General features: G+C 40.3%; 1 protein-coding gene across 1 annotated transcript in view; it reads right to left on the bottom strand.

Moving 5' to 3' along the window:
• The window catches only part of Fnbp4 (formin binding protein 4), a 32,561-nt gene that overhangs the window by 7,695 nt on the left and 10,427 nt on the right, over positions 1–14,439 (bottom strand). The window contains exons 8-12 of the mRNA XM_052182897.1: positions 13,532–13,742; positions 8,596–8,720; positions 6,689–6,793; positions 5,219–5,352; positions 4,053–4,237 (exon numbers count right to left, since the gene is read on the bottom strand). Coding sequence (XP_052038857.1) covers positions 4,053–4,237; positions 5,219–5,352; positions 6,689–6,793; positions 8,596–8,720; positions 13,532–13,742 — 760 coding nt within the window. The remainder of the gene's footprint in view (positions 1–4,052; positions 4,238–5,218; positions 5,353–6,688; positions 6,794–8,595; positions 8,721–13,531; positions 13,743–14,439) is intronic.

The raw sequence follows: 14,439 nt of genomic DNA, 5'->3' as shown, positions 1-14,439 counted from the left end.
AGGGCTTACTTAGACACCAGCACCCACATCAGGTGGCTCTTGAATACTTGTAATTCTATGGTTTCAAGTGATTGAAGATCTTCTTCTGGCCCCCACAGGCACACATATAAATAAAAATAACCAAACTCCTAAATAGAAAACTTAGTTTAAGCACCACAGATGTCTATTACAACCATGCCTCTACTTGTTCATAAATCTAATCCAGTTATTGTTTTTCATATTTATATGAACATTTAATCCTGAAATCTAAGAGGATGATTAATTACCAACAGCTTCTGTTATGTACTAAATGTGGAACTAAATTAAGCTTAAAGATAAAATATTTTGAGGATACAAACTCTGAATTCAAAACCTTTTTTCCCTAAGTATTTTGTTTTCTTCAGTCAGGGTTTCTCTGTGTAGCCCTGGCTGTCCTGGACACTCTGTAGATCAACCTGGCCTTGAACTCAGAGATCCACCTGCTTCTGCTTCCTGAACACTGGGATTAAAGGCATTTGCCACCACTGCCCAGCTCTTGCTCAGTATCTTAATTTATAGGCAGTCACTCACACTTTACTCACAATGAAGAAATACCACCTCACCTTCAGATATGATACTCTATTACACACTGAACGAGGACAAAAAGTGAAGTAAACCTTAAAACTTATTTGACTCCTTATGGTGCCTAAGGAATGCTAAGTTTATACTATTACTGTGCTAATACCTCTGGACTCCAAGATTTCTTTTTTAAAAAATTACATTTTGTGTGTGTGTGTGTGTGTGTGTGTGTGTGTGTCTGTGTGTGTGTGTGTCCTGGGTGCTTAACTCAGATCACCAGGTTTGGTACCCACTGAGCCATTTTGAAGACTCACTCATTTTTCTTTTTATAAAAAGGCAGTCTTAGGGCCAGGCATGGTTGCTCCTGCCTTTAATCCCAGCACTTAGGAGACAGAAGCAGGTTGATATCTCTGAGTGTTTGAGGCCAATACATACTGAGTTTCAGAACAGCCAGAACTACATAGTGAGATCCTGACTCCAACCCATCCCAACCTCCAAAGAAGGGGAAAAAAGGACAGTTTTAATCATTGCTTTGCCAACAAAAACATATTAATGTATTATCTTTACAACCTTATAAGGGAACACTAATTGGTTTTAAATCCTTTTGGCCTTGATATAAGATTGGATTTTATTTAGACTAAGTTCATCAGGAATGTGAAAGTCAGTCAATGGTTTCCTTCCAGTTTCAACTTTTGTAAAATGGCTTTCAGATAAGAATGCCTCAATCTTTTACCATACAGCACCAACCCTATTTGTCATCAAAAGGCTAGAACAGCTTAATGTTTGACATTAAAGCATTAAATAAACAAAGTGTTAATTGTACAGTATCAACTAGACAATGTATAAAAACAAGATATCACAAGTTCCAGCTGTAATCCTAGCACCTAAGAGGTGGAGGCGGAAGGATCATGTATTCAAGGTCACACTTTTATTGTCTATGTAGAAAGCTTGAGAAGAGTCTGGGGTCTGTCTCAAAAACTAAAAGACAGTGGAGTGGTCAGGAACGGAATCACCAAAACCAAGCCTCAGTTCATTATCTACTAAATAAAGAATAAGCCCAAACCTGTTGTTAGAAATATTGCCACTCACTGCTATGAAAAGTCATCTTCTGAAATGAGATACAGAGTAAAACTCCTTTCTTTTGCTATACTCTAAAATTACCACTGTGGATTTTAATTTTAGTTGAACTAATGTTATATCTAGTCAATGTAATGATGTTAACAAGTTCATTTGGGACATGATTACAAAGTTTTGGATAGGATCAAGAAACAAAGCACGTTTTTGCATGTGCTGGAAATTTATGTGTGTATGTATGGGGGTGGTATTTCACCAGGCTATCCTCAAATTCCTGCCTCAGTCTCTTATGTGCTGATAAACTGATCTATGTGATCATCACGCTGATTAACTGAATTACAAGTTTTGAGTCCTTTCTTAGTGGACAGATCATGATTAGCCTGCAACTCTGGAGAGTGTTCTTGTGTCAAAGATCAGGAGTACAGCATTTTTAAAGACAAAGTCATAATTACACCTGTGCTCCAGAAGGTTACATTAGTGAAGGACTTAGATTAAAACATCTGCTTTCTTTGCAAGGTTCACAGCACCTTCCAGCTACCGACAGTATGTCTGAACTATGGCCAAGGTCATGGAATAGTCCCAAAAGTACCACCAAGGTGAATGTGGAAGGCTGAGTAGTGCCTAAGCAGGCACAAAATACCTAATATAGGTATTCTGGATAGATAGGACAGAATAGCAGGGCCTCAGTCACTTCACTGAAATAAGCTTGTGCATGCATGTATGTATGTATGCATGTGTGTGTATGTATGTATGAAAGCAATAATTTTGCCTTCAAATGTCACTTTAACATACAGCTAACAGTCTTTTTAGGGGGTGGGGTGGGACAGGATCTTGCCACAAGTCTCCTGGCAACACCAGACATAATCACAGGAGGCCCAGACAGGAAGATCTCTTGTTTAAGGCTAAAATCTGGGTTACACTGATATCTTGTCAAAAACAATCTAAGTGGTGGTAGGAATATGCGCTAATCCTGGGTTTGCTTCCCAGTACCACTAAAAAAGCAGGAAAGAAGGAAGAGAGGGCATTAAGAAGAAAAAAATTTGGCAAAAAATTTATTTTCCTTTATAAACTGTTAAACTACGTGACTCTTCTGAACAGCTGCTTAGATCTCAGGATAGACTAGGAGCCCATTCATTTATTTCAGTGAGCAGGAAGGCACCCTGGAGAGATAGCTAATATCCCTGGGTATTTTCCAGATGAGTTGTGGCACCCACTCCACACCTCAATCATCTCTCTGTAGATTCCAAGGAGGTCTGACGTGCTCTTCTGGCCTCTGAGGTGCCAAGCACCAGTCACAGACACCATGTATGGTGCAAGCACGACAATCTGAGTTCAATCCGTATCAATCATGGTTTACAAACAAACAAAAAATCTGGAAGTGGCTGCAGTCTACCAACCACTTGGGAGGCAGGGCAGATGAATCCTGAGTTTGAGGACAGCCTGGTCTATAAGTACCAGAGTGCTGACATGGTAAGACCCTGTCTTACAAGGCGAGAGGCAAGCGGCAAGCTTAGAATCCCAGCAGTATTGAAGCACAGAAGGTGATCAAGTCCCGGTCAGTAAACTTAACCTCAGCAAGCAATTCCAGGTCTCAGTGAGAGAGCCTTTCAGAAATGTGCCTAGCTTCAGAGGAGTGAGATATAAAGCTGGCTGGCCTCTGCTTGAACATACAAACGGGAAGAAAAAAAAAAAATCACAAAACCACTACAATTCCTCTAGGTCTATCTTAAATAGGAAGTTTTACCAATTTCTGATCAGAATATCTAAAAATACCACTGACAAACTTAAATTCCACTGTTAGAATAAATTCTACTCCATTTTGATTTATAGCAGCAATACTTATAAGACTAGTGAAAGTCAGAAATGAGGTCAAAATACCAATAGTTGTATAAAATGACAAACAATCCTTATTTTTACTTCACAGATCTGGAATCTACCTAGTCCTCCACAGAGCCATTCCTATCTTTCTCTGTTACATGAAAGAAGTATGGCTTTTTTAACTTTTTAAAAAATTTTTTATGAGCACACACGAGAAGAGGGCATTGGTTACATTACAGATGGTTGTGAGCCACCATGTGGCTGCTGGGAATTGAACTCAGGACCTCTGAAAGAGCATCCAGTACTCTTAACCGCTAAGCCCCATGAATTATTTTTGTATGATACAATAAATTTTTATTTATTAACAAAGTACACAAAATATGTACTAGTTAATATTCAGTACATGAAATATTTGGAGATCAAAAGATAGGATTTTAATTTTTTTATTTTGATGGCAGACTCTAATAAATTGACTTAATTCTTTTTAGCTAACTCATGTGTTCAGTTTAAATTGGACTTCAATTAGCAAGTTACTCCTATTGCTATAAATTGTCCTACAATAAAAAGACCGATGTATTTTTCTCTTAACTGTTGTTCTACTAGAACAGAATAAACTCTGTTACCTGTGGAATTCTCAGAGGACTCTGTAGAGGTTGGATCAGTGCAGGCTTTGTCTTTTCCGGTCAGCTTAGGAAGACTCTCCTCTCTCACTTCCGCTGCTTGGCTTGCCTCCTCCTCCTCACCATCTGGGAATTCCCACTGAGACTCGCCGGACTGTTCGTTTACATAGAAATATCGTCTATGATCCCTAAATCACAAGAAAGAAAACACATGTTTTAAAATCTGTTCTCCTACAGAGACACTTCCATTTGGTCCTGTCCCAGGACAGCAAGCAGTCTGCTCTCACAGGGACGAACCTCTTCTTTTGGACTGCTATTCACAAAGGCAACAAAGAGCTTTGACAACTGTGGATGGAGAACCCAGGATAATTCAAAGCTATTTGCACTGCCGGCAGCTCTGTGAATACAGCCCTTAGCCCTCTCCAACAGATGACTTAGAAATCACTTGTTTTGTTTGTTTGGTCTTTTTTTTGTTTTTGCCAATGTAAAACCAGGTTTCAAGTGTCATTAACGAAGGGACCAGTTGCCTAGAACACTAATTTCCCTTCCAAAGAAGAGAACATCGAAGTGAAAGGTGACTCTTCCCCTCTTGGACCGTGGAATTCATTTCAAATTCTTGATATCAAACACAGTGAAAGCTAAAGAGAGGGAGAGGATCTGGGAGCTGAAAAATAAAAGAGCAAAGATTTCAAATAACGAAAAAAAAATCAAGAAAAGCCAAATATAAAAAGAAATGTTTTCATCTGACCTGCTGGCAGAGGATAGTAATCTTGTTCTTCATTCACTTCTTCAGGCACGAAGTTTTCCTTAACTTCACGGAGGTTACTCAGGAGTAGTTGCTTCCAGAGGTCCTGTAAAGCGCACAGAGCTCTCGCATGCGCTTAACCCCCAAGCCCGCCCTACTCCGTGCAACACTCTGGAGAGGAAAAACCGGCTTTGTCCAGTCTTGGGAAAAAATCTGTTACATGGAACACTTTTAAACATTGCTTTTTGTTTTTCCAAATGTGTGGCTGGCCAAAATCTGCTTGCAGGTACTCTGCCTGCCCAGCACCACTAACGGCAGCTGCTCTCAGTCTCCAGACAGGCTGTCGTGGCGTCAGGTGGAGGTGATCACAAATCATGTCTGAGATGTCAAAGGTGAAAGGTGAAAAGGGGAGAAGAGTGCGTACCTGTCCCAGTGGCAGGACCAGCCTTTAGGAGTGGCGTTTATTTCATACTGTTTTAGCTGTTCTGCAGCATCTTCAAGTTTTCGTTTTAGGTAATTTCCATTGAGAGCCCCTTCCCGCCAGTCTGCAATTCTAGTCTAGAATCAACAGAGAGAATTCATCAGGACGTAGCCAGGAAACAGAGGTAAAAGGGGCTCTTAAGACTGTATCACTATGCTCTAATGGAAAAACAGATCAAAGAGTCAAAGAAATCTCATCTTAATTAAAATGTATGTCTATCAAGGTGGTATTTGCTTTGATTAATAAAGTGTTACTACCTGGGGCTGATAATTCAAATATGAAACCAAAGTTAAAATTGCAAAACACACTTTTTAAAAAAACATTTAAGTTCAGGAGTGGTGGGACATGCCTTTAATGCCAGCAGAGGCAGAAAGATCTTTGAGTTTGAACATCACACAACCTCCCGGGCTGCCAGGACTGCATAGAGACTCTGTGCCAACCACTCCTCCACACAATGGTGCCTACTATTGTTTAAGTGTATGTGTGTCCTTTGTGTGAGCATATGATGTGCTCTGAGTGGAGGTTCCAGGACAACTCTGTAAGTTGCTTCTCCCACCTTATGGGTTCTGGGAATCAAATGAAAGTCAGGCAAGTGTACACCCACTGCCAACATCTCAGTTCAGTCTGTACATCAGGTTAACTTCCACTCAGACATCCACCTGCCTCCACCTTCTGGGTGTTGGGATTGAAGGTGCACACCACCACTACCTAGCTATAAAATGTACTCTTAATACAGAATGCCATTCAAACACCATTTACCGACTATGAAGATATCTTGGTTATTAAAGTGCTTGCAACAAGTACCAGGACAGAGTTAAGATCCGCAGACCCGAAATAAAAATCAAGTAAACCCCATGGCTCCCCTGCAATTACAACACTCAGAAACTGGAGACAGGGAACACCCGAAGCAAGTCAGCCAGACAGAGCAGCCATAATGGCAAGCTCTGGATTCAACTGAGAGACGGTGAGTGCCTCAGCGAATAAGGAGAAGTGCACTGGAGAACAATTCAGTCTGAGCTTCCACACACAGCCATGCAGAAATACACAAACACATATACAGGAACACCACACATACAGTAAAACAAGACAAGGGCTGTCAAGAGAGTCGGCTTGGCAGTAACCTCACATTTGGTTCCCAGCACCCATGCCAGATAGCTCACAAATGCCTTTAACTCCAGGTCAGGGGGCATTGTATTGTCTTCTGGCCTCTGCAAGCATCTGAACAGGTATGGCACAGACACATGAATAAAATAAAACTTCTATAAAATGTAAGTAAGTTTGAATCTCAGCACTTTGGAGACAGAGCCAGGAGGATTTCTGATGCTCTGTATAGTAGGCTCCAGGCCAGCCATGGCTAAAGTAAATCAAAAAGGACAACAAAGAAAAGCAAGTACACCCAAACCAGTGCATTACCTCGGTCTGTAAGAGCAGCACGTGGAAGTTGGAGATGGACTGTCTATTAATCCCTAGGAATTCAAATTTACTTGTCAGGGTATTTGCCAGTTCTCCAATCTGAAACTGTATCAGAGAACAGAAAAATTAAACCCAGAATTCCAGCATCCCTTCCTATATCACTTACAGTCAGCCTTCCATTTCCTATTACAAGTAGTAGGAGGTCTACTGTCTACAAACAGACGGCTCTAACTAGTTATGCTTAGGCTTTTAACTTACAAATGTCATATAAATAATGGACAAAAGGTTATGTGCTCACACAACAGTCAAACAACATGGACTTCAACAGTCCATCTGAACAAAGACCCTAGCCTTAAAACAATCAAATTACACAAAGAGAATATCAAAGTGGGGGTGGTGAAAGGGTGGCATAATAAGAAGTAAAAACTTTCACCCATAAAACTGGGGATCTAATGTACAGCATGGAGCTTACAGTTAACGCCATATTGTAGGGCTGGAGAGATAGCTCAGCGATTAAGAGCAGTCAGTGCTCTTCAGAGGTTGAGTTCAATTCCCAGCAACCACATGGTGGCTTACAACCATCTGTAATGGGATCTGATGCCCTCCTCTGGTGTGTCTGAAGAATATCAGTGTACTCACATAATAAATAAATAAATAAATAAATAAATAAATAAATAAATAAACTTAAAAAGGAAAAAACCATCATCATCATCAACAACAATAACCAACCATATTGTATAGCTGAAATTTGTTCAGATGAAAATATTCTAACACCCCAATACCAAAGAAAGATCAGTGAGGTAACAACTCATTAGCAGGGCTTGTAAAAACATCAGAATCTATATATATATCTTATATCTATATAGAGATAAAGCAAAACATCTAAATGTGACACATGGTAAATGTGTCAATTATACCTCAAAATATAATTGCGGGGAAAACACCTTAATTGATATTCTACTATCATTTATACTACCCACATGCAGAAGCCTTAAAATTCCTCTCCCATGCCTTTCTACATGGCTGTATAATACACTAGTGATCAAAACATCTCTAAGCTACAGTTCTTTGCAACAAATCAAATTTAAAGAGCCACACTGAACCAACAGACTAAAGGTTTTAGGAAACAAATCTGTCTATATTTAAGATGCAGATACATTTTTGGTCATATTTCTCAATACATGTATTTCAGATATGGTAGTAACAGCCATCCTCAAGAAGTTCCACAAGTTCTAAGCCTGCCTCAGCTACATAATGATACTGTGTTAAAAGAACCATTCCAACAATCATGTACCCACGGACATATACAAGATACATACAAGCCTTCACGCAGTGTGAGGCCTTATAAGCAGCCTAGAGTGATTTAATGTGTATGAAGGACATATTTCAGATATGTACAAATGCTGCTTTGCTTTACAAGAAACACTCAGTTCGGATTTGATTGTATCTGATGGGGTCCTGCCCCTAAATCATTTGTGAACCAGAGAATTTCATTGGGAGGTTACAAATGTAACTGGAAACAAATTTGCCTTTGTTTAAAGACAAGTGTTTCACATAGGAATTAAATCTTTTCCTCTCTTTAGTACTTATAAATCTGAGAAGCCTATATTAGTAGATTCATTCTTTCCAGGAAAAGCTTAATCTCAAATAAAGTAATTATTAGTAATTTTCACATAATTTCTCAGCATCAAAGTATTCTAGCCCTAATGAAATCTTTCAAACTAACAAAGTAAAAATCTTAGGTCTGAACATAGTAAAGCTTGTGATTTGCTAGGAGCATGTGATAGCGGTTTGATGACTGAGCCTGTAACCCTGGCACTGATACAGGAGGATGCGGAGCTTCAGGTCAGCCTTCCTATTGTACATGAAGCAGACCCACATCCACTGAGTCGCCCCACACTCTGTACCTTCAGGTCCTGCTCTTCCTCCACCTTAGGTGCTATCTGGGCTTTTATCTTCTCAGAAGACTCTTCTACTTCTGTTTCTTTGTCTGAATTTTCATCTATTTTTTCAGAATCTTCAGCACCAATTGCTGCAAAACAAAAATTAATCCATGAAATTAACTCAAAGCAATTGAGGTCCAAAACTCTTTACAGGAGACACCTGAGAAAGAAACAGCACTAGTAGTCTTTCTTGCCTGCTTTGCCGAAGTTTTAGTAACCTGTCCACCAGCATGACCCTCCCAAAGGCACTCTTCTGAAAGTGACTAGGCAATCACATTGTTCTACTACTGTATTTACCTATGTCTTCTGTTTTTCTTCTTTTTACCATCTTTTCTTTCAAAAACACTTCAATTTCTTACAAAAGCTAAATTTCAAATTTGGAAAAAACAGGATTCTTGACTAAACTGGGTGAAACAGGAGGACAGCTTTTAGAACCAGAGGAGCACCAGTGTCAGCTGCCAGGCCTGGGTTGGGCTGCGTTATTCTAGCACTTAGGAAAAATAAGGATCCCAAATTTCAGACCAGTAGGGACTACAGAGAAATATCCTGCCTCAAAAACCTCACCACCAGCCAGTCATGGTGGCATACTCCAGCATTTGGGCAGAGACAGGTGAACCTTTTTACGTTCAAGCCAGCCTGGTCTACATAGGCCAGTACCAGGTCAGCCACAGCTACAGAGATGACATCACAAAAAATAAAAACAAAATATAAAAGAAATACCCCCAACCCCAACCCCATCCAACTCATTCAGCCTTTCTGAAGTGGCTAACATCTACAGTAATCAATCTTCATATAGTGTTGCTGGAGAGATGGCTCAGTGGTTAAGAGCACTGACTGCTCTTCCAAAGGTTCTGATTTCAATTCCCAGCAACCACTGGTGGCTCACAACTATCTGAAATGGGCCATCTTCTGGTGTGTCTGAAGACAGCACAGTGTACTCATATATATAAAATAAATAAAACTTTAAAAAAATGTTATATAGTTGTCCACACCTATAGTACCAGCTTACTCTGGATCGGAGCAGAGAAAATAATACTTGAACCCTAATGTAAGGTTCTGGGCCAGTTGAAGCAACCTGGCCAAGACCCCTTCTCTGTCTCTCCCCTCCCTCCCCCTTCACAGGGCTTCACAACTGACATGGGAGCACACCTATGACCTCAACACCTGAGAGGTAAAGGGAGGAAAAGTCAGTTCAGTGTCACCAAAATCTACACAGGGACCCCAGACCAGACAGGACATATACAGCAACTTCAGCCTACAAACTTCAAGATAAAACAAAATAAAAACTACAACAGCATCTCACTTTGTAAAGCAGGCTAACCTGAACCCTATGATCCTCCTGCTTCTGTAGTTTACGTGTCAGAATTATATGTGTGGACAGCAACACACATGTGTCTCAGGCTTTTTGAACTGTAATTAAAAATTATTATTATTATGAATGTGTTACATGTCCACGTGCTACTGTGCACATGTGGCGGTCAAAGTCTCTGGTACTAACTCTATGAGCACCAGAGACCGAACTCAGGTCCTGAGTAAATTGCTGTGCAGTTTGCACCTGTATCCATGGACCCATCTCACCAGCCCTTACTTTTTCTACTTTTCAAATGATCTGGAACAAAATCTATTAGTCTGATTTATTGACTTATAATAATTATATTCTATAAATCTATCTAGTGGCAGGTATAACATCAATTTTGACTATCATTGTACTTCTGACTACAAGGCTTTGCAGGGCAATTCAGCAAGATTTATGAAGTGTGAGTACTAAGTCGCCAAGGCAGGCTGCTGTGACTCTGGGCAGAAGGGTGGAAAGAGCCTGAAGCGGCCCAGGGACAATACTGAAATGGTGAAGACTCTAGTGGACACCTGACCGCTGATCACCAAGTCACAGAACTTGAATGATGCAATAGAGGCCGCTCAGCAACTTCCTCAGTGTGAGAACCCATAGACTATGGTGTTGGCCAGAGGCCACTTCACCACCCCTCAGGGTCGAGACAAATCTTCCTAACTTCCACCTGAAGGAATTTAAAGTTAGAAGAGACAAGTGCCTTTGAAGTAAGTAAGAAAGAGGGCAAGGCTGTAGTTCTCCCAGGGAGCATTTTTGTAGCAGCTTCCTTTTACAGATGATAGAATATTTGATGGAAATGTCATCAAGGAAAGAAAGCAAGGATTTGAACAGTTTATATAAATATCACTGGCCGTCCTCTGGCACAGAATGATTATTCTCTTAACATGTTTTTATAGGCTTAAATAGATAAAAGCTATATCCCATCTAAAATAAAACATGCCTGAATGTGGTGAGAAGACATGAATTTTTTTTTTAGACATGACCATTAATGATTCATCTGCACCAATTAAAAAGCCATAATTAACTCTCGGCATACGCAGAAATTGCTGTAATATGTTGGCTACACCAACACTCAATACTCCCATCCATTTTGTCTTGTTCTCACATATGACGAGTTCATTTAGTAGAAACTTATTCCAGCTTTTAACTGGCAGTTCTGTGCTGTGTCTAATGTACAATATAATCTCAGAAGCTGCCCAGCAGAACCTGAGGTGACCCAACTAAAGTTGTTGACTTGGTATTTCCAGATTCTGTGTCATGCTTGCTTCTTGAATCTGACTGACTAGAATATTTCTCTTCCCCGCTTTAACTTGTGACGTCACTACTTGGTCCTGACTTATGTGCAGAAAGTTATCTTTGGCCTACAGTTCCTTTCACATAAAAGAAAATCTTTATATTCTGTATAAAAACAAATCAAATTTGTATACTAAAGTCATAGTTAAAAATTTGTTTTTCAAGAAAAATTGAGATGCCATACAGGCATACAAGCACACACACATGCATGTGCAAGTTTACTAGAGTACCATATACTGTTGAACACCTTGACAAATAGTGCGTACAACAGAAAGAATAAAGGAACCGGCTTCTGGTTTCCTCTGGACCTCTGTGCCTGCCATCAACCTTCCAACTTACCACAGTGCTGTTCTTTCGTTTCATCAGGGACTCTTAGACACAAGTTTGTCTGTTCTCAAGGTTACATACACAGATCAGTACTTGGATATTTCTCCAAATCTTGTGTTGTTGCTGTTGCTCAACACTACTGTGTCAAAAATTAATGTCAGTACATATAATTACAGTTTTCATTCATTTTTGAACTGCTGCATAAAATTCCATAATAAAAATATCCAAGTTGGGTGTGTGTGTGGTGTGTAAGACACACACCTCTAATCCCAGCACTTGGGAGGCAGAGGTAGGCAGATTTCTGAGTTCTGTATTTGAGGCCAGCCTGATCTATGAGCAAGTTCCAGGACAGCGAAAGCTACAAAAACTCTGTCTTGAAAACCAAACTAACCAACCACCCACCCCACTTATTTATTGTGTGGGTGTGGGGTATGGCAGTAGAGATGTGTGCACGCCATGGTCCAGTTGTGGAAGTCACAGGACAACTTTCAGGAACCCCTCCCACCATCCTTCCAGCCATTCACTACCCTGGTGGGTCCTGGGACTTGAACACAGACTGTCCTACTTAGTGGCAAGTGCTTTGACCTGCTGTGCCATCTCACTGTGTCCTATTTATTTACTTTAAAAAGTATTTCTATTTTTATTTACTTTATTATTTTATGAGTACGAGTGGTTTCGCTCCAGATCTCCTTTAACTGGAGACACAGATGGCTGTGAGGCGGGGTGCCCTGCCAAAGCAACAAGTACTCGTAACTAAGCAGCCGTCTCTCCAGCCCTACCCATTTATTAACATTTTGAGACAGGGTTTTGCTCTATTGTGCTAGCTGGAATCTATCATGTATCCCAGGCTACTCTGGAACTTGTAATCTTTCTACTTGAGGTCTCCTAAGTGCTGGAATTACAGATGTGCTACCATGCTCTGATTACATTACTGGGGCAGGAAGATAGGAGGAGGGGCTCTACAAATAAGGACGTATTCATTTGTTTATTACTTGTATTGTTTGGTTTTAGCCAGAACCAGCAATAAGTATCTTTTGCTAAGTATATTAAAGAAAGGCTTTTTTTTTTTTGGATTTGGTTTTTTTTGAGACAGGGTTTCTCTGTGTAGCCCTGGCTGTCCTGGATCTCACTCTGTAGACCAGGCTGGCCTCGATCACAGAAATCCGCCTGCCTCTGCCTCCCAGAGTGCTGGGATTACAGGCGTGAGCCACCACTGACCAGCTAAAGAAAGGCTTTATGTTCAAATCTTACTAATTTTCCAAGACAAAATTAGAGTCAAATGTAAATTAAAATGTTGGTTTTATTCAGAGCTCTCTGCTATCTGGGAAATTGAAAGAGGGCAAAGGTAGAAGAGACCGGCTCTTCAGAGCTGTCCTCTGATTGACCCATACGCACGCAAATACTTTTTAAAAAGACAAAGAAGTAAACAAATGGCTGAGACAATCTTATTTCCTACTTCTGCAAACATGCAATCCCTACTTTATAACAAATACAGAACCCAACTGATGCAAACCCTCAAAATCTTTTTTTTTTTTTAATTTTTGGTTTTTTTTTCGAGACAGGGTTTCTCTGTATAGCCCTGGCTGTTCTCGAACTCAGAAATCTATCTGCCTCTGCCTCCCAGGGTGCTGGGATTACAGGAGTGCGCCACCACTCCCCAGCTAAACCCTCAAATTCTCACATCTCTACCATAAGTAGAAAAACAGGAGATATGAAGGAAGCTTCATTTCCAGAATTTTCACCAAACAATAAAAGTGTCATCTCCCTGCTATTGTATAAGAAACAAGACACAGAAGGCTTATTACCCTATACAGTTCAGCTCTAAACTTCTCTGTGCTCTAAGAGTGCTCAGTGGAAATGGGGATTCCTTGCCTGCCTAGCACAAGAGGGGGGAAAGGGGAGAAAGCTAATTTTATAGGAAGCACATATTACCAGTTTCTCCATTTTCTGGAGTCTCTCGTCCAGTTTTACTAGAACTTCGGCTGGTGGATTCTGGACTGGTAGCTCGAACAAACATCTTCCATTTTCCTCTTTTAGACATAATCCTACGCATTCCGTCCTGAGATGCTGGCTGGCTGATGTCAGAACGCGGACTAGACCCTGACACACTACCATCTCCTTCTTCCAAGGCGCGTAACTCTGCCTACAAAGAATAAGATGATAGATAGGGTCAGCAAGACATTAGCACTCATCTGCAGTAAGTCTGTCTTTGGAAATTAGAACTTTTGAGAAACAGCAGCGTTTTATCCATTTTCCTTCACAACTCAACATCATGCTCTGTGCTCAATATTCTTCTGCAATTAATAAATATTCATAATTACAGTAACAGATTTTGATAGGAGGAGCAGTTTCTAGAGGTTAACAAACATACACACCTGACATACACATATAATAATAGAAAAAAAAATATTACCTGTCCCCTACAGATTCAAATCCTCAAACAGGGAAAGCCACAGGTTACTGTTACAGCCCTGTGTTAAGGTCCTGCTTCACACTGGACTTTTAAAGGCAGCAGCAGATGAATAACCCAAAAGCAAGGAAAAATGACAATCTTTTAAAAAGAAATTAAAATTGGGCAAGGTAGAACACACTTGTAGTCCCGGTACTCAAGCAGGAAGATCACAAAAGAAGGTTCAGTAGTTATGAACACTTGCTGCTCCTGTAAAGACTGTGAGTTTAATTTCCAGCACCCATATGGTAGGTTCACAATCATCTGTAACTGCAGTTTTTGGGATCCAATGCCCTTCTCATCTTTGTAGGCACTAAGCATGCACAGATATACACATTAAAAAACAAAAATAACGTGGGTATAGTAGTATACACCTTTAATAGCAGTATTT

Source organism: Apodemus sylvaticus, chromosome 5 (genome assembly GCF_947179515.1).
Source record: "Apodemus sylvaticus chromosome 5, mApoSyl1.1, whole genome shotgun sequence".
In the NCBI taxonomy this organism is placed as follows: domain Eukaryota; kingdom Metazoa; phylum Chordata; class Mammalia; order Rodentia; family Muridae; genus Apodemus; species Apodemus sylvaticus.
This window is presented reverse-complemented; position numbering and strand designations above follow the sequence as displayed.